The sequence below is a fragment of the Cupressus sempervirens genome, chromosome 2, assembly GCF_028749045.1.
Source record: "Cupressus sempervirens isolate cs-2001-9-10 chromosome 2, ASM2874904v1, whole genome shotgun sequence".
Taxonomy (NCBI): domain Eukaryota; kingdom Viridiplantae; phylum Streptophyta; class Pinopsida; order Cupressales; family Cupressaceae; genus Cupressus; species Cupressus sempervirens.
The window spans coordinates 165,894,379-165,921,362 of record NC_143119.1 but is presented as its reverse complement, the minus strand read 5'-3'; the positions used below and the strand labels follow the sequence as shown (position 1 = coordinate 165,921,362).

Genomic DNA, 26,984 nt, shown 5'->3' with positions numbered 1-26,984 from the left:
ATGGTATTAACAGAGCAGCAGGAGGAAGGAAATGTTAACGGCCCAAAGAGCTGGATAAATAATATGAAGAGCTTCTTATCAGGGGATGGATACCCTCAGGGATTGGACAGAGCTAAAAGGAGACAATATAGACTGCAGTCCATTCCCTACGTTGTGATTGATAGTATCTTATTCAGGAGGGATTTTAATGGGACCCTGTTGAGATGCATTGAAGAGGATCAAGCTGAGAGGATGATTAAAGAACTTCATGATGGCCTTGATGGTGGCCAGTTCTCTGCAAGAACAATTGCCATGAAGATCATGAGGGCTGGTTATTATTGGCCATCTCTGTTCCATGATTGTTATAGGTATGTGAGGAAATGTGAGAAATGTGCTTTCTTTTCAGGCAAACAAAGGCTTGCAGCTCTCCCCCTTCATCCTATTCAGGTGGATCAGCCCTTTACCCAGTGGGGGTTGGATTTTATAGGCCCTATTAATCCTCCATCTAGTGTAGGTCATAAATGGATTTTGGCTGCTACTGATTATTTCACTAGATGGACAGAGGCAGTTGCCTTGAAGGATGCCACAGAACCATCAGTGGTTGAGTTCCTTGATGTGATTGTATCTAGGTTTGGTGCTCCTTCTACTATCATCTCAGATAATGCTAAATCTTTTGTTGGAATCCAGATTTGTGCATGGGCAATGAATCACAATATCTACGTGAGCACATCATCAAATTATTATCCCCAGGGAAATGGTTTGGCTGAGTCTTCCAACAAGAATCTGATCAGAATCATGAAGAGGACAATAGAAGACAATCAGAGGGTCTGGCATAAAAAATTAAAGACTGCTCTGTGGGCTGATAGAATAATACCCAAGAGATCTATTGGGAATTCACCTTTTGTGCTGGTATATGGTAGGGAGGCTAGACTCCCAATTTCACTGGAATTCCCTTCCTTGGAGTTGGCTCATCAGCTGGAATTGATTGAAGATAGTGCCATGTCAGTAAGAATGGCAGAGCTGATGGACCTAGAAGAAAAAAGGGATAAAGCTATGAAGACCCTGGAGTTGCATCAGCAACAGGTGAAAAGGAATTTCGACAGAAGGGCCAGGGACAGGATTTTCAAAGAGGGGGATCTAGTTCTGAAATGGGATGTTGATAGGGCAAAACCAGGAAGACATTCTAAGTTTGATGCATTATAGAGTGGCCCTTACCTAATTGCCAGTTGCAAACAGGCTAATGCATTCCAACTGAGCAGACCCAACGGTGAAGTTCTGCCCATCCCAGTTAATGGGATTTATCTTAAAGCTTGCTTCTGATGAAGATTGTGAACCCATGTACATAGTTAGTCTAGTTCCTTTTCTGTTATTTCCTGCCTTTCAAGAAGTGCGCGTGCACAGGGTTCTCCTTTTGAGTTGCCAGCTTCCGAAGTTTTGACAGTCTCAGGTTGCAGAGGAAGTTTTGTTTTGCTTCAGTTACAAGGGCAGATCTAGGGTTTTTTAATGTTTTGATTTCCTTGCAAAAAAGGGTTAGGGTTTTGCAGTTCTCAGATTTGTACCTTTTAGACCCATTTTTGACTCCATAGCCCAATGGATTGTTTACAGGCGCTGGTCTTATGCATCGAGTAGGCTCATGCCCCCTGTGAGTCGCCAGAATGTTACCACATTTTGTTTGCCCCGCCAAGTTTCAAAATTTGAATGTTACACCGCCCAACGGTCACCTCCCCGATTACTAATATTTTAATACCCACGAAGATATCAAAATTACCTAAGTTCTGAACCTTATGATATTTTTATGCCTCGCAAGTTCTTCGCCGTCAGATCAGGGTTGATCAATGGTCGTCGCCATCTCGCTATGATAAAGTTGTGCGAGGGTTACGATGGCGACATAGCGACTGGTCGATGCGTGTCCGGTGGGTCCAACTTGTAGGGTAGAGGATGGCGCGGGTCGGAAAAGTTTTATCGCGGGTCGGAAATGTTCTGCGGCGTCGTAGGCGCTATGTCGCTATCACGCGTTGGCCCGAAAATTTCCATGGTGACATAGCGCCCGTCGAAAAGGATGTGTCGACGACGATAAGTCAGCATGTTCGGCGGCAAGGTTTGGCGGGCCGGAGAAGATAACAGCGAGGTTTCAGGCAAGCGGTTGGGTTACGTCAAGTACTTCATCTGCCCAGTTGGCAGAGTCCGGTGTCACGGCGGCGAATTAGAGGGAGCCACGTGTGCGAGATCTTCAGTTCAGCCAGCACAGTCAAGAGGCGAGTCTTTACGATCGTCAGATTTGCAGAGATCTACGGCTGGCGCTATCTCGCCATCAGAAACTGCTCAGGAGATAACATTGGCGACGTAGCGACAGGGCGCCACGTGTCCTGGTGGGACCGTATTTCATCCCGCCAGCGCAGTAGGGATCAAATGACCGATAGACCAACAGGGAAGTGCCACACGTACCACGGGCCCAGCGAATTACAAGGAAGGTTGCAGGAAGGTGGGTCTTCGTGGCCGTTAGATTAGAGAAGATCAACGACTGTCGCCATATCGCCATGGCGAAGATGTGCGATTTTTACCATAGCGACGTAGCGACAGGTCGCCACGTGTTAGTGGGGCCAGGTCTCGCCAAGGTGCGGTCACTGAGGTGTTGCCAGGTGTCGGTTGGATATGACAGCAGTTGCAGAGGTGCTGCCAAATATGATGGGCCCGGGGTAAGAACAGTATGGAGTATGACGAGTCTTCATGATTGTCGGATCTAGGCCGATTGGTGGTCGTCGCCACCTCGCTATGGGTAAGTTGCTCGAGGTTTATGTTGGCGACACAGCGCCTTGTTGACGCGTGTCTTGCTGGCCCGGTCAGAAAGGACGGTTGGTGGCTGGCGGTTAATGTAATTGTCACAGTTAATATGAATATCTGCAAGGGTGGCGCGATTAGTTCGATGACGGAAGGTCAACCACGAAAGACTTCCCCAGGTGGCGGAGCGAAGAAAGGTGATTGGCCTGCATGACCCAGCTGGCTCGTATAGCCTGTTTGACTTGCTTCAACCCTGTTGATTCACGAACCAGGGAGCAAAAAATGATCAAGGTTATCTTGCGATCTGATCTTTGCGATCAATTCCGACCTACCTGAAATGAATGCAAGGCATAGGGAAACACTCCACCGTCTCAGTCGATCCATCTACTGTGTCAGGATCATTCATTGGCGCCGCTTCTTTCTACTCGAGGCGTTCCTTCAGTCGAAAATCTGATTTTGTACTTGAGAACCATGCTCGAGTGTGATCTTTGATCGGATATTTTGGGGTTCAATGGCAGTAGTTGAGCAGTTAATGCAGAATCATTTCCCTCAGTTATGCCTGAACTATAAAGGCAATTTTGTAATCTTTTCCAAGGGTCGACTCTTTCTGATTTCTCTCATATTGCTCTGCAACTCTCAGTGTAACATTCCCTGTGCCTTTGAACTGAATGATTCTCTGTTTTATCTCCCTCAACCATTAATGTGTATGTGCATCCCTTTTGCCTCTCATTGGTGTATTGTCGAGATCTATAGCCTGTATACTGTATCTATTTTTGCCTATTGGATAATATATAAGTGAGATTCCTCTTTCCTTGTGTTATTCAGTTGTGCTTCTTGATCTGCATGAGGTTATTAGATCAAAACAAGCCTGTATGTATATATCCTTAGTTTCATTCTGGTTCAATAGTGCATATATGGGCAGAAATGGGTCTGAGCACTCTATTTTGGTGCATCACCTCCGTAGTTTAGGTAGGGTAGAGTTGTTTTCTGCATCTCCTTCTTCCCCTTTTCCTTCCGAGAGTAGTTAGGTGCGCCCTGATAGTAAGAGGAAGCCGGCCTTCTCTGGAGACTCAACCTCGCAGTTCAAGTCCCACAGCTTGGAGGTTGTTTCCATGTTTCACTAGGTTGTCCTCGCGCATAGGCCTTGGACAAGGGTGCAAACCTAAGTGACAACAGTAGTGTAGCAGGTATGTCATCTAAAACTATTCCCTTATACGGATTTAATAGTTCTCTAACTTCTTTAGGACCAACTTCCTTCTTTCTAACCTTTGTTTTCTCTTCCTTTTTTCTCTCGTCTTGTTTGTGTAGGATGACTAAGGCATCACATGGGGTATGTTCCTCATTTATGAATTTTAGAAGCTCTCTTCGTCCTACACACAACAATGACTTCTCTTTGTTTCTCTATGTTATTGTCAGGTAGTAACCTCATAGTACACCTAACTCCATTTTTGAGGATGGTGTAAGTATTCTACCTACCATCATGTTGGGCTTCCAAAGCATATTGCCACGGGCAATCTAAAAGTAAATGACAGGTATCCACTTGAAAATCTACCCAAGATTGTTGACTGACAAGATTTTGGTTTCTTCTTAGTCAACCATGACACTTTGTAAGCATAAGGGTGTAGAGTCCTTGTCAATTTAAGTTTTTCAACCATCTCAAGAGAAACAAGATTTTATGTAGAGCTAGAATTAATCATGAGCTTACGTACATTTCACTAACTTTTACACTTAGTTATCTCTATGGTCTTCCTCTGTGGTGGTTCTTGTACGGTTAGTACCTTGAGCAAAGTCCTCATCATCAAATATTCACCTTTTTCAGGATCTAACCGTTTGGATGATGAACTGACACCTTGAGAGCCTTCTTGAATTATTTGTGCCCTTCTTGTTCCTTGTGGATTCCCATTTTCAGGACTTCTATGTGCAAGATGATCTTCTTGATTATTGTTGTAACACTTGAATGATTTGAAACCTCTTCCTCGAAATTGTCTTCTGCTATTGGGTCTTCTACCTTTGTCATTGCCTCTATTACCCGTTCCTCCTTGAGGTTCTCCTTGACTTGTCTCATTTGTTAATCTAGAGGATTGTCCCCTGTGAAGTGACCCACTTCAACCTGTAAAGTTTTTGCTACCGCTTCATCTTCCACTTTGTTCTTGTTTCCCCCTTAACGTCTATTCTACTCACATGGCCAATTGAAAACATTTATGAAATATATTTGGGCCTAACATGCCTAATTCATCTTGAATGTTAAATTTTAGCCCATTTAGGTATTTGGGTATCTTTTCTTTTTCACTTTCATGTACCCTTGATCTCATACTAAGTCTATGGTATTCTTCTATATAACTATTGACATCTATATTACTTTGTTTAAGATTTTGTCTTTTCCTATGTAGTTGTACCTCATAAACATCTAGCACAAATACTTCATTGACCTTTGAAGCCATTTTGCCCCATGAAGAAATTAAATTCTTCCCCTCTCTTGCTCTTTCATCTTGGAGGTAATTCCACCAAGTAAGTGTAGATTCTTTCATCTTTGACCTTGCTATCTTAACCCTTTGGTTCTTCACATCAAGAATATTCTCCAATACTTCAATCCACTCTATTACTTCATCAAGATTCATCTTACCAAAAAACACAGGGATGCCATTCTTATTGTCCATGACTGTCTTTCCAATTGACTTAAGGTCATCAATGAACCACTTTTGATCAATGGGCATCTCTAGTTCCCACATAGGGGATTTTCGCTCTCCCCTTTCTTCCTTATCATTAGACTATACTTCAACCTTCTTTCCCTTCTTAGTCAGTTTCTTAATCTCCTTTGCTAACCTTTGGTTTCGTTCTTCCATCTCTTGGAACCTTCTAGCCACCTCAATAGTCATCCCTTTGGAAGGTATATTGTCAAAAATCTCTTCTTCACTACCTCACATTCCTAAATTACCTTGCTCTGATACCAATATGATGCTGAGCTATGGAAGGATGGAATCACACCCAACACTAACTATGCTACAACCCTAGTGACATCAATCAGTTTCATCAACTTACTATTAGGTTCACCATGGGAGATGAGGTTCAATCCTATACCCACTAACTCAGTTGCTATACTAAATCATGCCAACACACTTGAGACTCCTTTGAGCATCCCACATCCATTTGTCTATGACTTTTCTTTGATGGGTTTCAAACAATTCCACCTTATGAGCAAAATTACCCTTATCAGATCTACTGGAGAATTAGGCCAACCTAATTGGTTTGCAAGGCACAATCCCACAAGTTTCCAAAGGACTTTTCAAACTAACTGTGGTATCTGATACCCTTTTGGGAGTTCTATTAATATCCAAAGTCTCATGCCCTAGAGCTGAAGTATGATAGCAAAATGCTCACCGCTCCTATTAGGCCACTAAGCGTAATTAGGTCTCCATCCTTAAGAAACATTAAGAAAACAAATTCTTCTCTTTAATCCAACATCTATAGGTCCGTTTTAACTCACCATTCTCCTTCCACCCAACCAACCAAGTTGCAACTCAACAACTCTATTCACATAATTCAACAAGTCGGTCACATGATGATCCCCGACTAGGGATGTCTTGTTCTCTTCTTTGCCAACAAATTTTGGCTTAAAACCAAAAAATATAAATGAAAACACATACCATTTACTTGTAAATCCTAAATGTCCATAAAATTCCTATGATGAGAAGTCGAGTAAAGGGCCCCATTTTTTCTAAACCCAGACAAGCAAGGGTTTCATAGTCTGTCACAAAACTTTGACTTATTGAGAAAACATAACACATATCTCTATCTATCACACATTTAAGTCTTGCTTTATCAATACATATACTCTAGTGCTAGCTTAGATTGCACACAATTTATAGAAAACTGAGTCAAAACTTTATTGCCAACAACTCAAACTTTTCAAGTACATACTTCTGACTTCTATAGTTCGATCTCATTGTCTTGTATTCACTTCTTTAACTTTCCCTAGGTAGTCTCTTGCATTTCCCAAACATTTTGGATGAAGTTGACTATTCAACTTCCAAAGGAAATATATACTTTTGACTTATATAGTTCAATCTCGTTGTCTTATATTCACTCCTTAAACTTCTCGAAGTAGTCTCTTGCACTTCCCAAACATTTTGGATGAAGTTGACTATTCAATTTCCAAAGGTTGCAAAATGACAACTTTTGTAACTTTGTATTAGTTGTTCTATAACTTGTCAAATTTTCATAAGATGACTTGAGGAATACTCCTAGGACAGGTGATCTCCTATTGAGTGTAATGGCCCATGTTTAAAACTCTGAACGAGTATTGAAAAATACTGAATATAAATTCATAGGTAGGAATTTGAACTAGTGTTTATTTGATCAATGTGCTGTAGTCCTAATCCGAGGATATATAATCATTTATTGATTTTGATGGTCATATCTCTTGTTTGGATCCTTATCATATATTTGCTCCAAGGGATACAAACATAGATTGTCAAGTCTATTCACCATATGTCTCTTTATGAAGAGACACGATTAGATATTAAATACCATTTATTAAGAAACCCGATCCTAATCGGGAATGATTAGGTTAAACTAATCATTTGCAAACTTCGATTTGGAATAAACAATCATAACCATGATTTGTTTGCTTGATCGAACATGATCCAATAGAATGAATGCTGCAGAATTTATTCTTAGTATGATGATGATAATTTGGTCAATTTCAAGAGCTATTTTGCTGATGGCCATAATAGTTCTGATTATGTATGTATGTGTATGCATGTATACCAGTTCATACATACATGCACACATGTATATTGTTTTATCAGACAATTCTTGGACTCTAACCGTTGCTACCATATCTTTAATACTCCCTCTTCAACTTAGACATACAAATTGAAGGCACAAATAATATAATTTATTTCAATAAAGAAACTTAATGAACAAACTATTTTAGTTTAAAACATTAAATAATTTTAAACATAGTTGAAACTTGAGAAAACCGAGAAGATATTTGCAAAAATTGCTAAAAATGGTGTTAGATCTTGTTCGTTACGCTCTAAAACAATTTAAAAGTACATTGGAAATGCTATTATAGAGTTTGTTTAAACTTATGTGCAACCAAGACAAGACAAATTGATTTAAAAAAAAAAAGAGAATGAATTTTGATTACTTGTGTATACAAATATGCTTGAAAAATCTCTTTGAATCCACTTCAAATCCACAACAAATTGCTCTAAGATGCTGCAAATCACATTTACTCTTTTCCAAACCTTTTTTTTTTATCTGCACACCAATTTGCAAAAACAAATATGTAAAATGCCTCTTTTTTTGTGTCGTCAGTCTCTATAAGAAGATTGTAGCCAATAGTTTTCAAAGTATCACCGATATGTTTGTGATACATACAAGATTTATCTGCAATAAATAGGGAACTTGTCGGCGATAAGTAAATGGTGATAAGTAAGTATTTTGGCGGAATGCTCAACTTATTGCAATAAGATTACTTTTGGCGATATATTACTGCTATTTTAATCTATCCATAATCTCTTTGAGATCAAGATCAGAAGAGAATTGAAATTTATTATATCATGAACAAATTCTAAAAGAAAAAAGATAGTGTAGGCCAAAATTTGTTTAAAAATATGATTACTGACAAGTAGACACTTTAACCAGTCTCTCCTTCATAATTAGAATCTGGCTCTAATTTCTCAGGGCTTTTAGCGTGTGATGGCCAAAGTCATTTTGTTTGGGTTTACAAACCTGAAATGCTAACCAGATATGGTCTCAGATGATATTCTTATATGTGTAGGTAGTAGAAACAAAATATTTTGAGCAAAATTTTTCATTGTCTTTTCTGAATTGATAAATAGAGAGTTATATGTTTCAATATTCAAGTTAATGAGGAATAAGGGATAAAATAGACAGAAAACGCAGTTCATATGATTCTCATCATATATGTTGGTGTTTTGATTTTTCAGCGATAGCATTTGCCATGTGGTGGAGGCACCTGCAAACGTTTCAACAGAAATAAGAGAAATAGCTGTTAAAGTGGCTAAAAGAGCTGTTAGTTCCCTCAAAGGTGCCGGAGTCTTTGCTGTTGAACTGTTTCTGACTGGAGATGGTCAGGTGAGTGGTTTCTGTATTTGGACCCTTAGCAGCACCATTGAATTCTATGTTTCTCTATATTCAAACTTATATTATGGAACACATGAATTCTTTTATATTCTTTTTCAATAGTGCATGCATACAACACTAAAGGTCTGAGATGCCATAAAATTGACAGCAGTAGTTCTTGAAATCCTTAGACATAAACAGTAACTTATAGTGGGTTTACTAATGTTCTGCAGATTTTGCTGAATGAAGTTGCACCTAGGCCCCACAACAGTGGTCATCATACAATTGAAGCATGCTATGTATCACAATTTGAGCAGCATTTACGGGCTATTCTTGATCTTCCTCTTGGTGATGCTTCTATGAAAGTACCTGCTGCGATCATGTATAATTTGCTTGGTGAAGATGAGGTGATTAGTTTCTTTATAGAAACCTGAGCAAACTTAATGAATGATTTTTAGTGTTACTTTTTGTTGATTTTCTTATTCTATCTTGGCACAAGTTATCATTGTTTGTAAGGCATGAATTTATATCACACCAAACAAAAGGTAAGCTATATCAGATGAGAAACAGAGGGTTACATTGAGATTCATATCCTTTGGATGCTAGAACTTCTTGCATATGATCCATTGACCTAAGAATAGTCTACAACTTTCCAAAGTCTATTATTGTTAGCTCTGATGTGAGCTGTGACCATTCAAGTTCCTTCACTAATATTGCACTCTTCAAAAGGAGTGGATAATTATCCTAATGAAATCTTGTTTCTGCATCTTGTCTCCCTAAGGAAGTCATTAGCAGCTAGCCATATCTTGTAGGCCATAACTGTTTGCAACTTCTCAGGCCATCCAGGTGTACTACATTTGAAACTTGAGGGCCTTGCTAGAGAAGCAATGAGTAGTAATCATATAATATATTAGATCTGGAGCTACTCTCCAATATTCATTCTAGACAAGCATCCTGAAAAATTATTATCTATGACAATGACACATAAGTATGGGGTGTTAGATGTGGTAACCTTTATGAGTCATATTTTGACCGCCAATTAATGGTGAGGTCCTGAACCCCTAATCTAGGTGCTGGAATGTTCCTAATTTCTACAGAGTTGGATGTTACTTTTGTCTTCTTTCTTAGGCACATGTACTTTTCAATTGTGGAGCAGTGGGGAATATGCAATTTGTTTTATTTTATTTATCAATTACGATGATACTTTTCTGTTTGGAATGTGGATTGCATCGTAGTCTAATGCTGTGGTAAATAAAGTTTATTAAGTCATGGTTAAGAGATGGGTGTAAATAATTTTTTGTGCCTTTATTTGGCTTATTGGTTTAATATTCTGTTATTGTCTGTAATATCAGTGAGTTGTTATATAACATCAACATAGAAATAAGTTTGTTATTAGGAGTTTGTATCCTTAAAAATAAAATAATAAACAAACACATCTACAAGTATAAAATATCTTGAAGTATCAGCGAAGTACACCATGTTACTGTGCATTTGATTACAAAATCTTAATATGGTATCTGTTCAATGCTGCTCCACTAGGCAATGGTGGCTAGATTTTATTGTTGTGATGTGAGGATGTTCAGATAAGAAGTACATACATAGCAGAAATGGATGCATAATTGCTCATTGTGCTCAAAAAAATTATATTCTATTTGGTAAAAGTCATGCTATAAATAATAATACATAATAATTGGGATACTTTATTTGTGGATTGAAAAGGCAGCAATTGATAGGGCAACTTTGCTATTTTTCTAATAGTTACATGTTTCCACGTGACTACAACTTCTGGAGGGAAGCTCATGTAACATGCATTTGTGTGTTTATCATTGGAAAAGAAGGGCATAAAGAATAGGTAATATCAATTTCTGTAAATATTTGCAGGCACACTATCCCATTATTTTGGGATTAGCTTCAGAATTTAGAATTAGAATTTAAGGTGATTGTCTAATGCCAATTTCAAGGAATATATTTCTAATGTAACCTGACTCACTGAGTTCTGTAGATAGTAAACCAGAGACTTGTCAGATTGGATTGAGGGAAATGAATGCAGCAAGCTTGTTTTCCACTGTCAGACTATAGGAATTATGCAAGGTTAAGATATTCCAATAAATGAATGCAGAAAGCTTGTTTTCCACTGTCAGGCTTTACAAGTCTTGGCTCTTGCTGATATGTCAATGTCGGTAATGCAATGAACCCGCTCCTGATGATAACAATAATGCCATATAGTGTCGTGTCTGATATAATGAAATGGGTATGCAAATGTGAGGATATCACTTATTATTTATAGTGATGGGTTGCTGTTTTTGATCTGAATATATAATTCTCAACAATAATTGATCATGTTATATAATTCTCAATAATAATTGATCATGATGTTTCACATCTCACAATGTACTCTTGTATCAATGTTGGTGCTCTCTGTGATACTGACCCTTAAAACTATGCAACCTTCATTGACACTTTGGCCAAATTGCTCAAGCTATCCAAGTATGATGTAATAAGAGATAGAAGCTTTTTTGAATGATATTGAAATGAATGGATTTGCTTACCCTCTTATGTCTTGTTGATCTAAGGGATAGGCTGTATCTAAGTGACATGACCCATGTTTCTCCATAATTGCATCTCTCCTTATCATGCAAATCATATCACTTCATAACAAATTGGTATCATATGTATGTCTTCATGAGTAATGCCAATTACTCTTCAATGTTAAGGCATAACAAACTGGGTCTGTCTCCCTAATTAATGAGGATACTGACTGCTGTTAACTTTAGAAAATTATGCTTGATTACACCTCTTCAAAGTATAACAAGTCATCGATTAGTTTTTTTGTATAATCCCTGTTGTCAATCAATGTTTTGCATTTGTATAATTGATGCTTATCAATCTTAATTACTGTCATCAATTATTCCCATCTTAGTCAATCTGCTTTGTACTCATCATCTCTTAACCACACAGATTTGAATATTATGCTCATAGCATGTCATTAGTTTTCTTTAGATTAATCATCATTCATTAATCTTTAGTCTATAATCACCTTTATCCATAAATAGCTTATTTTAATCAGTCAAGGCATGATTTCTTATCTTCAGTGATAATTGATCTGAAGTAATTGGATTGTCATTATGTTGATAGTCTCGGGATCATTAATTGTTCAATGTTTGATGATTGAGGATTGATCTTCTATGTTCTTTGTGATTGCCTCTTGATAATATATCTTATCGATTTCTTGTCTCTTCGAATATGATCCATATGCAGTGATGATTGACTTCAAGGTAATTAATTGCTTACCTTGTTCTCTCCATTTGATGTATGTGATTGATCTGCTCGTTCAATGTAATAACCCTAGCTGGTTATAACTCCAAAATAGTTCAATTATTCAGATGTTTGACAATTTGTCAAACACTTTGCAAGTGAACTCAAAACTCAAGCAAATGAACTGGAGATGGATAGATGCACATAGCTATATATTTTGCCAATATGAGAATTGATTCTCCACTCTTTCAATAATTTGATACATTCACCAATTGACCGGAAATTGATATCAGAATATTGGCAAACATTCAATGAGCAACTCCCCACTTTATTAAATGCCTTAGCACAATTTCATTTATTGGACATGACACAAAAGTGTTGCAGGTAGACACAAAAATCTGGAAATGAAATATACAATAACTAACCAGCTTCCTCATCAAATGCAGCTTGGAATGTAATGCCAGGATGGATGCTAATCTCTTCAAATTCTAATCTTAGCACAGCCAAATGAATTGCGGCCTCCCAATTCTGCAAATCTGAAACTCATCTAACCAAATGCTGCCTGTAGACTTCAATAATCAGCCAATCCCTTCGAACAAAAAATGCAAGTACAAATTTAATAATTTTTTCCAATACCAGTGAAATTCTTTAACACAGAACTCTCCTTAGGTACAGTAAAATAGTAGGAGAAATGGCCAATTGTATACCTTAGCACAAGTGCCAATACCAACTCAAAACAAAATCTCATATTTGAATCTACAATACTTCAGTTGTAGATCCAATGGAACAACTTAGAATTAGACCCTTATACTTCAACAAGGGCACAAAAATCAAAACTTAGAAAAGGCCACAAAGGCAACAAAAGCAAATAAATATTCAAGCATGCTTTTCTCAACAAATGGGCTTCTATTTATAATCTCCAAATTCCCTTTTGTTGCCAAAATGTAACTTCACTCAAGAAGCTTCACCACACAACATTAATTAGAAGCTTCCTTTAGATTCTCTCACTTGACTTGGCTTAACTAATTAATAAATGACACTTTACAATGATAACTCAACTCTCAACTTAAGTGAAACTATAAAGTTGTAATGTAACTTTATAATAAGCCATTTAATAATTAATAATAATTTGACTACTAAAAATATAATAACTCCCAAAATACTCATCATTTAAATATGCTGTTTGAAATAAGAGTCATACCTATTATTTCTCCATGCGACCAAATGCACTTTCCAAAAATAGAAAGAGTCCATCTCAATCAACACCCGACTTACCACAAGTAGTAAGTGCACAAAACTAAGTTTAAACGAAGTCCAATCTGAGCCAAACGAAGACCAACCGGTAGCTTACTAAATTTTGGAGAAGACAAGACCGTCCCAAGCAAAACCATTGCCACAGAAGACCCTCTATTCACAATAATTAGCCTACGAGGATCTCAATAATAGGCTAATCTCTCAAATTATGATGTTGACAAAAATGGGGACATTATATTCCGTAATGGTGTACCATCTATATGTCTTCCTAATTTTTGGTCATTGATAACTATAAGGTTCTTCCCCTTGATATTGATAGTATCCATTTTTCTAGTACACTTCCTTTCTCTGATAGTGATGCCTTCATACACCATTGATCTTCTCCCTATTTTCTTTTTGGTCTATATTGACTATCAGATTGGTTGAAGTGGAACATTCTTTTGCTCATATATATTATATTTTGACGATACTCTTCCCTCTTGGTAGGAGAGAATGTTTCCTTAATGATTGATTTATGGGCCTCCATATAACATCTCATGATGATTGTTGTCATGATATGTACATTCTTGCATGATGATCTATGTTAAACATCATCTTGTCTCATCTTCGTATGTCTTAATGTCATAAGGAAAAATCATCTAATTTATAAGACTTCACAATTTCTTGATACTTTATTACTCAAACTTTTTACTTTCTATGTAAAACTTACTACTAATTTCCTTCTAACTGTCTATAGGTGCTGAGGGTCTGCCCCTCCTTGATTGCAAAAGTGTAATATTGTTATTATATCATTACTACATCACAATATCCCCTCCTTGAAAGTGCTTCCCAAAAAGATTGTCAAATTGTTCCTTGCTCGACTTAATTGGTAAATGAAACATCGCTGATATTCGATCTTTGTTTACTATTATTTCCACATAGATTGGCACATATGTGGATCATTTACAAACTCTTGTAAGCAATTCTTTGAAGAATCCTTCAATATCCTCTTTGAATCTCTTGATGTGTTTGATTGGTCTCATGAGGATAGACGCTTTTATTGATTGTGGTTGGTTGTAATGTCTCCGTTTTGGAGGTAATTTGATTTAATTAATTTAATTAATTAAGTCGTCCAAAATAATGAATATTTTATGAGGATGACTAATTAATTATTTTAATTAAATAAATAAATGGTATTAAGTTAATTATTTATAAAGTTATCAAATAAATAAATATTAAAAGGTAACTTTATATTTAATTAATTTAATAAAGCGACTAAAATAAAATAATATATCATAAAGTCACTTAATAAAAATAAAATAATTTCTGGAAGCTTCTAGATTTTGGGCCAACCTCTTGAGGAAAAAGTATAAGTAGACATCATGGGCCTCATTCTCATCATCCAGGAATTGATGATTGTTTGATGTGATTATTTGGTGGAGAAGCTAGCTAGGGTTTCAGCCATTGGAGGATCTTTGGGGACGAAAACCCTCATTGGTTATGCAATTTTGAGGCTGTGAGATACCAGCTGAATTATTGCTGATTGTGGGCTTTACTTCAGAAGTCCAATCTTGTGCTTCATGGTGGAGATTATTTGAGTACAATAGTTGATGTATTATTGTACTTGCAACAACTGATGTATTATTGCATTTGATGGAGAAGTTACTTCACCAGCTGATGTATTGCTAAGATTGATTATGTTATTGAGCAAGATCATTATAGACCTTCATAATCTGCTGTCATGGAGGTTGATCAGCCTATGTGAGTCTCATGTTTTTTCTCATACCTTTCGATTGAGGAGGCCAATCATTCTGGGTATTATTGCATTCAATTCCTATCGTCGAGACCATCGTTTTAGGGGCAAATTGGAAGGTGTTTGGTGCTGCAACTAATTATCTAAACTTTATCCAAGCAAGAATAGGGGCAACAGTTTGAGTATTTCGATGTGAGCTTGGAAGGTGACTATCACATTGGATTTTTATTGTTTCTTCATCAACAACATTGGGCGTCATTATTACCAAGTTCTTCTTGCATTCACTAAGTAGTTTGCATTGTCATCATAGGCATTTTAATTGTTGCTATAAGTGAATACTCAGAAAATCAAGTTTGACATTATTGTCAAACAATTGTAAGCCAAGAGTCTTGACCAATTCATAGCATCATTGTAGTAGACATTTTATTGCAAAGGAGATATAAGTTGTTGGTCAACTACTATTGTAATTGAATATGTTATTGCCATTCATGATCAACTTATTAGTTTGTATGCCAATTGTTTTTCAAAATGTCAATTGGTTGTAGGTTCTCTTTTTTGGCATAAATAATGTTATAATTATGCATACTAAATGTTTGTTAAAATACCACTTGGCTGTAAGTGCATAAATGTCATCTTAGGTTGCATCCAAAGTGTTTGTCATAATTATTAGTTGCTGTAGCTGCATATTGCAAGTAGTTTCAGTCACATATATGCATTGAATATTGTCAAAATAAGTTGCATATTCATGTTAGGTCATTATTTAATCAATTTAGAGTCATTTGTAAACATTCTCATTGATGCTAATTGAAGAAAAGAGTCATTAAAGCAAACTGAAATGTTATATCAGTCATATGACTCTTGTATGTGAAGTGTTTGACGAAATTCTTTGAGCCTTCAATCAGCATTTTAAGGTCAGATTTGAGCAGGGTCATTACATTGTTTAGGTCCTTCATGGAACTTGTCTTCTAACCTTTGATGTGGATTTTATTATCTCTTGATATAACTTGGAATGTATCATCATGTAGTCCATTGAGGATGTAATTTTGGTTGTTTGTCTAGAATTTGAATATCACAACTTTGAAGTTTTGGGTGAAATTGCCCATTGCCTTCATCTTTTTTATGCCAAAGATCATGTCAATTTTGCCTAAGTCTAGCACATGGCCGTCATCTTCAAAGACATAACTTACTATAACGACTTCTAGGTTTGGGACTAGGGTATTGCATTCCAAGATTGATCAATTGGCTGCTACTCCATCAAATGGCTCATGATCACAAGTAGAAAGTCTTTGGGACGACATGACAAGTATTGTGTTATGAAATTGTGGTTGGCCCCCCTACTATTGAGAATGGTTATGACCTGTCCTCACAAAGTTCCTTGTATCCTAAAAGTATCATTGTTAGAGGAACCATTTAGGGTAGCTACAATACCACTTTTTCTTTTAAACGAAGGTGGCTTGATATCATCTTTTGATTCACTTTGTTTACTGCTCAAGTCGCCATCATCTTCTCCTGTATTAGCAGTCCTTGCTTCTATGTAATGGATTTGATCTTTACTCAAGCATTACTATTCGGGTGCCTAGAGTTCTTTGCAAGTGAAACTCAATTTTATTCTTCTTAAATCCTCTCGTATCTCTTCATCCAACTTATTCCTTCTAGGTGCACCTTTTGAGAATGACAAGTTTAATTTGATCCTTAGGCTTTGATAACTCTTTGGGTGAGGCTTTGTTCTAACTTGTCTCAAGATCCATATTCCTAGATTTCTTAATGGTCTCTTCTATGGTTTTGTGTTCGAGATCCTTAGCCCATCCTCTAAGTAGATCCATGAGTTCATCCATGAATAGGTCTATTAACCTCATTCCTTCTTTATCAATAGCTAAGACTGACATCCACTAGAATTCAATTGCATATTCTTTGATCGATCTCTTTTATTTAATTGGGCCAACCTGAAATGAAGCTCATGGTCTTTGTCATCAAATTGTTTAATTAATCTTTATGTGAATCCCATGTATAAGGTTATTCTTGCATGTTGTATAATGGTCATCCCATGATACTACCATTCTTGTTCGACGCTATCCAAATGTAAGGTGATATATTTTATAGCTTCTTTCTTTGACATAGGGTTCAGTTGGAAGGATGTATTGACCGTTTACATCCATGAACGTGTTGTCATTTGCATCAAACCATCAAAATAGGGCTAAGATGCTAAGTTTCCCCACTTCCCTTTTCAATTCGAATTGGTTGTTTGAATTTCTTTTGTTTGGAAGATGCTTCATCGTCAAATCCTTCTACTCCTTAAGTGACATTTCAAGTTGAAACCCTCTATCTATCTAATCTTGCCTAAATTGGTCTTAGAGATCAACCAATTTAGTTCCACCTCCCTCTAGTTGCTCATTTCTTGATGCAAAGGTTGGAATCATAGGCCTTGAGCTTGTTGTAGGGGTCCTTTGTTTTGGGTTCCCATTAGTAGTGATGGAGCCCAAATTTCAGGGCCTCCATTTTTGCACCTTATGTACCCACTATAGGCAAGAGGCAGTGTTACTATAGGTATAAATTATCATTTGTACCTATTCGTTGTTTGAATATGCTTACCATTATGTGCTACCTCTGGAGGAACTATCAAATCTTATCGGACCTTGGGAGTATGTTATATATATCACATTACCACCTCTTCACATATTTCTAATAGTATAGTTTCTTTCTTAGACTGATTTATTACAATAATAGATAAGTCGTCTATTATTAGTTAATGGTTATCTATTGTAAATATCTAGTTCACTTTAGTTTGCTTTCGTTTTTTGCTTTCTCTAGAATAAAATGTTTCTATTCTTTACGATCGTTTCCTAAGGAAACATCGTTTTATTCTTTTGTATGAATTGACCTTCCGGTCTTTGTTAATAACAAGCAAGTATTTACCAATTACTTTCGTAATATGGTATTAGAGCCTAGACTTCAAATGTTTTTGAATTTTTTATAATTTCTTTCAAAATTATCTGCTCCAAAACAATTTCAAAATTCTTTCTGAAGTCTTTTACGTGCTTCGTAATACCTAGTCACGACTAGGGTTTCAAAGACAAATCTGCGAATTCGTTTGAAAAAAAAGGTGTATTTTCTTGGGCGTTTTTTTTGAAAATCGCAATCTGCAAATCAGTGATTTCTTGGGCGTTCTGGTCTGTGCTGTCCTTGTAAAAAGGCCTTTGTTCCTGAACAAATGAGGCATCTTTTTGCCTGCAAATGTCCTTTTTTTTGCCATTTTTTACCTCCATGGCTGTCGACTGTATTTTTTCGAAACCCTAATTTTTGAGCTTGAAAAAATATTTTGATTTCAGATTCTTGGTGGGTTTTTTGAGAGCTCAACTGGGTTGTCCATTTTTTTGGGTGCCTTGATTTTTATGTCTCGATTTTCAAGCCAGCAGATTCTGAAAACGACAACATATTCCTTCTGGGTTTTTCGAGCTCACCTGGGTTGCTCTAATATTCCTAGGTCTTCTGTTTTTTGCCTCAAAGAACATGCCTCCACAAATTTTCACAGTTTTTATTGAAAAACGTGCCATGGCATCTTTGACAAACATTTTGCTCGAGCATAAGTCCAAATTCAATGGTTGAAATTATGGCACCTGGAAGCAGTGGATCATCGCAATTTTTGAATATCGGAAGAGCAATCAACTTCTTGTGGGTATTACAAAGTGTCTGACTTCTCCGGGTCCTGATGAAGATATATGGGATTTGAATTATTGAGAGGCAGTGATTTTTCTCAAATTATCTGTGGCTGATGATGAACTTTCTTAGATTCCATCCAGCAAGACAACTGCCGAGATCTGGACACATCTCAAAGGTCTTCATGAGATTTCTGATAAAAGCAAAGCCTTCTTTCTAAAAAACACTCTATTTTCTATCGTCATGGATGAGCGCATCTCGCTCCAGGCACATCTGAATCGGATTGTGGAAATCTGTGATCAGTTACTTGCCATCGGCTGCAAGATGGAGGAAGAGGATAGTGGTTATCGAGTTTACCAAAATCCTATGAGCATTTTATCGAGACTCTCAACATCACGTCTTCTGATGTTGACTTGAAGTTCACTAATCTCTACACTCTGTTGCTTCAGCAAGATCGGTGGAAACAACACTTCGGTAGCAGTTCTAGTTCCACCTCGACAGAGCAAGCCTTTGCTGTGAAATCCTTTCAGAAGGATAAAGGCACGTTTCAATAGCCATCTCAACAGAAGTCTTCTTTACTCTAGCATTAGATGGTTCTCGAAAGAAGAATTCAATTCAACTACTACCACAAGTTTGGACACATTAAGGTTGAATGTCGAAAATGCTTAGCGTGTTGTCTAAGCAATGAGGTTCGCAGCCCAAAGCGAATAGTGCATAGCACACTGAGCAGGCAAAATCTACCTTTTATGCCTTCATGGCTAAAAGACCTGTAGATCATGTGATGTCGTTTGCTTGGTACATTGATTCAGGTGCCTCTCGTCATGTCATTCACCGCAAAGACTAGTTTACCGACTACCAGCCTTATTCAGACTACTATTTTTGGTGGTGGAGAAGAGTACATGGTTGTCAGCAAAGGCAACATTCAAATTCAGTCTATTGGGAGGAATCTCATATTCCTTGATCTATACTACATTCCAGGGATGGAACTAAATCTACTCTTAGTCAGTTAGTTGCTACAACATTCTCCACACTTGGCAGTCACCTTCAGTTCACATCAGTGCACAATCACTGATCGGGCGACTAAGTCTACGGTTGTAGTGGGTCTTGAGGATCATGGTCTTTTCAGACTTACTGATTATGGTGATTCTCAGGATTTAGCTATGGCTGCCTGACGACCTTCTGTCAGCACATTTTGGCATCAGTCATATGGGCACTTAAATGTACATTCTCTCATAGCTTGCTCGGGATGAGCTTGTTCTTGGCTTGCTAGAGATTCAGACTCAATACCTTGGAGTTTGTAATGCATGCTAGGCTGGGAAGAAACATCACACACCTTTCACCAGTGGTGACTCATGGTGAGCTTCTCAAGTACTTTAGCTTGTACATGCCGATATTTGTGGCTCTATGGCCACTCCTTTTGTTCTTGGGTCCAAGTTTTTTTTGTTGTTTGTTGATGATTTCAGTAGAAAAATGTGGGTATATTTCCTTAAAAAGAAATCAGATGCACTTCTTGTATTTCAGAAATTTAAACTTTTAGTTGAAAAAGAGTCTGGGAAATCTATTATTACTCTTAGATCAGACAATGGGGGGAAATTTCGTTCTAATGTTTTCTCTAGCTTCTTGGATACACATGTCATCAAACATCAGTTAACCACAACCCACACGCTACAATAAAACAATGTAGTTGAACGTCGAAACAGGACAATCACTGAGATGGCTTGATCCATGCTTGAACGCATACATGTTTCGAAACAATTTTGGGCAGAAGCAGTTAACACTGTAGTTTATCTGTTGAACCGATCACCTACAATGGCGGTTAAAGGTAAAACTCTGGAAGAGGCCTGGTCAAGTCACAATCCCAGAATCAGTCACTTGAAGGTTTTTGGCTCCCTTGCTTTTGTTTGGATCCCGATGTCTCGCGCACCAAGTTGGATGCCAAAAGTCGGAAACTCATGCTTGCTAGATACAACAGTCTTCACAAAGCCTACCGCTTGATTGATGTTAAGACATCTCGTCTCATCTATAGTCATGATGTAGTCTTTGATGAGTAGCGATGACCTTTCATGCTTGTTTCTCCTATTCCTGATCCAACAGACCAGCCTATGTAGGCCCATGATTTGGGAGTTCGGCTTCCATTACGCCCACTTGATGGGAGGGCTCTAGTAGCTTCTGCAGCTCCAGTTATACTAGTGATACCTGTACAGACACCTTTGACTTCTCCTACAGGATCACCTCACTTTGTAGATGCTTTACTTGAGTTTGATCCAGATTCTTCTGATGAGGAACGTGATCATCATGCATCTCCTAATACTCATGTTCGTCATTCTCCTATCCAGCCTAAGTGGTGGGCTAAGACACTTGCTGATCTTCGTGATGATGAGCTCATTGATGGGAGAACTGCTCAGAAAAAGAGCAAAACTGCATATTCTGTTAACTTTGCTCTCATGGCCAACATTCACAATGTGTTTGTACCTCAAACATTCTAAGGCTAAGGGAATACTAGAGTGGGAAAAGGCCATGCAATTTGAACACTAGAGCTTGCTAAAGAACAACATGTGGGTCCTTTTTGATCTTCCACTAGGGAAGAAACCCATTGTCTGCAAATGGGTTTACAAAATCAAATACAAATAGGATGGTACTTTGGACAAGTACAAAGCTTGTTTGGTAGCGAAGGGATTTTCTTAGCATCAGGGCGTTGAATATGAGGAGACCTTTGCTCCTATTGCAAAGATGAGCACCATCAGATTAGTCCTAGCCATGGTAGCAAAAATTGGCTGGAAGGTTCATCAGATGGATGTCAAGAGTGCTTTCTTGAATGGTGATCTCCATGAAGAGGTCTACATGATGCAACCTCCTGGTTTCAAGGTTGCTGGTAAAGACCATCAAGTTCTCAGATTGGTAAAAGCTCTCTATGGCTTGAAGCAAGCCCCTCGGGCATGGTACATAAAAATTGACGAGTACCTTTGTGATCAAGGCTTCAAGAGGAGTTCTTCAGACTCAAATCTGTACATCAAGGCTATTGATAGTGACATCATCCTTCTGGTTATTTATGTGGATGATCTGATCATCACTAGTAGTTCAACATCTTTGATTTAGGGAATCAAACAGATGCACCGTTGGTGACTTGGAGTTAGAGGATTGGAAATTTGAATTGATTGGAGAGTTTCTTGGTGAAAGGGGATTAGATAGGAGTCCTCTAGGTTGGGGTTTGGAATAGCAACCCTAGATAGGTATGAGTAGCCTTGGTATAGCAAGAAAGCTCTAGAGTAAAGAAACTCCCCATCACATGCTTTTAGATCTTACTTAAATAGGAAGAGACCACAAGGTTGTTAGAACCAAAAGAGTAAATGATATGTAAGGATCATAAACAAAGAGAATGAATAAGGCTTGAGAAATAGTTGGAGAAAGTATAGCTATACAGGTTTGAAATTTGACCATCTTGAGAAAGAAGTTGAAGTTGCAGGTAGAGTTGTTGTTGAAAAAATAAAAAAACTTAATAGGAAAATGTATGAAGTAAGCGTGGCGGGAGATAGATAGGCTCTTACCACATCTTTATATTACGAGAAAATAGACTTCTATTTTTTTCAGCATAGGATTTTGTGGATATTTAATTATCATCTTCGCACTATCTTTTCCTAAGTTTACTTTTCCAATCGTAGGTTCTTCATATTTCATATATTTATCCATCAATTTGGTAATTTGGTCTATCATCTAACTCTGTATTTCCTAATTTGTATTCAATAATTTAATAAGCAAATGTAAAAAATTTGTGTCAAATAGTCACCTTTCATGTTTTCTCCTTTACCACAACCACCATGGACATTTTGCCTTGTCTCTATTGCTTAGATAATATCACATTGAAGGTAGAATACTTCATGGCCTTTTATTTGCCACTGAAACAACCCAATGGAACATGGTTATGTGTCTGGGACTTCTTCCATAGGGATATCTTATTTCTCTAAGGACACTTCTCGTAAATTCAAATTTAATGGATTTGGTGAGGCTACTTCCTCGCTTACAGCTAGTTTCTTCTGGCTATGTAATTTCCTTCCTTTATTTTTCATTGAGAGTATTGTTTTCTCAGTTGTAATTGGCTTTGGCTGGTAACAACCACACTTGACCTACTATTGCATCATATTCTTATCATGCAAGGAAATGACTACACAATTTACTAAAAGTGATCGGGATCCTATGAATACCTTTTGGGCCTTAAACACTTAGTACTCTAATTCCTTATTGATTTTCACTCACTAGTTAAAGATGGTGACCAAATAGTTTATCACCTAGACTCTTTTTGGTATCTTTAAGAAGCTTTTTTACTCCCAATCCTCTATTGGTGCTTGTATTATGTAATGTGCCCACTAGGGAGGACAATAATACCTACAAAACCAATGTTAGAACTTATACGATAATAAAATATATTTTAATATTTTACCCTCTATCTTAAACCCAAACTTTAAAGACGTCTCTAGATTGGGTTTCCTAACCCTTAGTTATTCAATCGTTTTTTCTATAGTGCACCCTTTAAGGGTCACATATGCATATGTTGACACCATTAGATTATTCTTACCATTATATTTCCTCAGGCATGTTGGTCAGATGGAGATAAAATTTCTTGCATACCAACATTATAGAGGTCATATCCTTTGGTAGTGTTTGGCTAAATTGATATTTTACTCATCTTTGATACCAACACTACATGTCCATCTCTATCATGTCAGCCAAATGGGTAATTACACTCATCTTTGATACTGACACTAAAGAGTCTGTATTCCATCTCCATTATGTCAACTAAATGGGAATTTTACCCATCTTTGATACTAATACAAAGAGCTTGATTTACATCCCTTCAATGTTAGCCAAATGGAATTTCACCCATCTCTGATACTAACACGAAGAGTTTGATGTTAGTCTCCTTAACCATAATAGGCAATATCAATCTTTCATAAAAATATCAAATAACTCTAACAATATTATTCATATCTAGCCAACTTAGACATTTCATAACATTTTATATTTTATAACTTAACTCAAACTCTATACTGGCATGTAGCCATTTATATAGAAATGATTTAACTCTACACTAACATTATAGAACTTGACCAAATATTTACTCATCAGAATTTAATAATATAAAATAAAATTTATGTAATAAACTTCTTTAACAAATAAAAGCAGCATTTCTAATTAATAAAATATTTACCTTTTATCACCTACCTTACTTGTCCTTCTCCCTAAAATTTTGGGATTCTAAGCTCCATATTTGGTGGGCCTTACAAATGGCAATATTCCTTTTTGACTTGTTTGTAACTCCACCCTTACTCAGATTCTTATTTAATTCCACTTCCTTGAAAATTACTATATTGATATAACTAACGCTCCCCATGTATTATGACAATTATTATTCCTCTTGCAATCCATGTGCAATATCATTTATTCATTTTTCCTGTTTTAAAACTTTCTTTTAATTCCTTTATTATTATTTGCAATATTTTCTCTTTCATCTCTGGTGCCTTTTGCCTTATCTCATTTTCCGTGACCACCTATTAGTATGTGGTGGAAGGTCACTTATGTTTAGGAGGGTCAATGTTGACGAATTTGATTTATTTTAATGATTTATTGATTATGGAAAAGCTTATTTATTTAGTTATGAATTTATTAACATATGTGCTTCTTTGATTTCTTTATAATGTTAACTATACATTACAATGTATTTCTTGATATTGGATTGATGGGTACTAAATTATATTTATTATTCTTGACAATATAATCATTTATTTATTTTATATTTCAATTCTATTACAACTTAACACTAAAGTTTATTATTAGAAGGGTATATTACTGTCCTACCCTCCCAAAATTGTTTGTCCTCAAGCAATTCCTTTTTCTATTTTATTTATTAGATCTCAGTTGAGGGATTAGTGGAAAAGTGACTGAACTTCGATTTCTAATTCAATTGGTGAATGTAGGATTCATTGCAATTGATCATAATTGATTATTAAATGACATAGGATGATAGATATATTTTATAATGTCGGGGTCAATGAGCTGCCTCAATCGATTCCATGTATAATTTGAATGATAGTTTCATATTTGAAAGATGAATTTATGATTGATCTTTATAGTTTCAATATATTTTCCTTGATGATTGGTTTAATGAAATAGATAGGTTAGCATATTGAGCTCAAGTCCTTTTTGTTTCATACATTACCTCTTTAAGAGGAAGAAAATCTCAATGTTGCAGGGTGCTAGATACCTATCTACGAGTAGGCTCCCTCAAGGCATTGGGACTACGTGTTCATACCAATCTTGGACTCCTTTCTTAGGGATTTTGGAATCATGTTCTTACCTATCTTGGACTTTTTCCTTAAAGAATTCGAAAGCATGTCCTTACCCATCTTGGAATCCTTCCCATCTTGAGTGGATTTACTCCACCTCTCCTATCTTGACAATAAATCACTTGTCTATTGATAATTTGTTTAATCATTTTTTGAGGCTTCTTTATCTACTGTATTCAATAATTTGATATTTTATTGGTTGAAATGTTTATAATTGCACTTACTCTACGAGATGGCAAGATCATTGGTTTGATACAACTGTAATGTCCCCACTAGGGAGGACAATTGTCAATAATATTTGTAAAACCAATGTTAGAACTTATACAATAATAAAATATATTTTACGATTCTACCCTCTACCCTAAACCCAAACCTTCAAGATGTCTCTAGATTAGGTTTTCTAATCCTTAGTTATTCAGCTGTCTTTTCTAGAGTGCACCCTTTAAGGGTTATATATGCATATGTTGACACCATCAGAATATTCTTACCATTATATTTCCTCAGACATGTTGGTTAGATGGAGATAAAATTTCTCGCATACCAACATTATAGAAGTCATATCCTTTTAGGTAGTGTTTGGTCAAATGGTTATTTCACCCTTCTCTAATACCAACACTATATGTCCATCTCTATCATGTCAGCAAAATGGGTAATTACACTCATCTCTGATATTGACACTAAAGAGTCTGTATTCCATCTCCATTGTGTCAGCCAAATGGGAATTTTACCCATCTCTGGTACTGATACAAAGAGCTTGATTTACAGCCCTTCAATGTTAGCCAAATGCAATTTCACCCATCTCTAATACTAACACAAAGAGTTTGATGTTAGTCTCCTTAACCATAATAGGCAATATCAATCTTTCATAAAAATATCAAATAACTTCAACAATATTATCCATATCTAGCCAACTTAAACATTTCATAACATTTTATAAACTATATATTAATTCAAACTCTATACTGGCATGTAGCCATTTATATAGAAATAATTTGTCAACTCTACACTAACCCTATAGAACTTGATCAAATATTTACTCATAAGAATTTTATTAATCAAAATAAAATTATAATATCAAATCTTTAATTATCATATTTTAAATTAAAAGTTATTTTTTCAAACATTAATTAACTCAACACATAAACATATAATTTAAATTTCCATATATAAATTTATATAATAATATAAAATAAAAGTCATGTAAAACAAATAAAAGAAACATTTCTAATTAATAAAATACTTACCTTTTATCACCTACCTATTGATGTCAGTTGATGTCAGTTTTATACCACTACATAACATATAGCAATTGAATACTTGATATAGAATACCAAACACTCAACCCTCTCTTGAAAAGTAAATACTCATGAAGAACATGAGAAAACTCCAAGGTTCCTTACGCTTGTGGATACTAACTTAGTTATATTAATGTGATTTGTTGGTGAATCATGTAGGTGGACTTACGTTGTTCTTTCAAGGATGTCAAACTTTTTCTATGATGGTGATGAAATCTAGCTTTGCAACGTATACTGATTTAACTTTCTCAATTTGCTCTTCCAACTTATCTCACTTCTTACTTTCTTCTTCAAAACTCCAACTACTAAACTACTTGTTGCTTTACTTTTACTCCTATGAATGGAAAGATTAGCACATGGACGGGGATCAAATCTGATGAAAGCTTACGAATGGTGCTACCTCCATAGATGCAATGATTCAAGGGACAAGAGACTAGATTACCATGCAAGGCTTCCTAACAAGCTGCTAGGATGCTAGTGGCCTAGTTTATGGATCTCTAACAAATATTCACTAATATCACCATACAACTATCCATCTATTCTTACTTTTGCTTAACAACTTTCTTGAAATAAAATCTACTTTAACAACTTCAATGGAATTTAAGT

General features: G+C 36.4%; 1 protein-coding gene across 1 annotated transcript in view; it reads left to right on the top strand.

The window, feature by feature from the left end:
* LOC149571571 (phosphoribosylaminoimidazole carboxylase, putative / AIR carboxylase) overlaps positions 1-26,984 on the top strand; it is a 216,522-nt gene that overhangs the window by 77,290 nt on the left and 112,248 nt on the right. The window contains exons 8-9 of the mRNA XM_089813080.1: positions 8,715-8,862; positions 9,084-9,257. Of these exons, the coding sequence (XP_089669206.1) occupies positions 8,715-8,862; positions 9,084-9,257 (322 nt within the window). The remainder of the gene's footprint in view (positions 1-8,714; positions 8,863-9,083; positions 9,258-26,984) is intronic.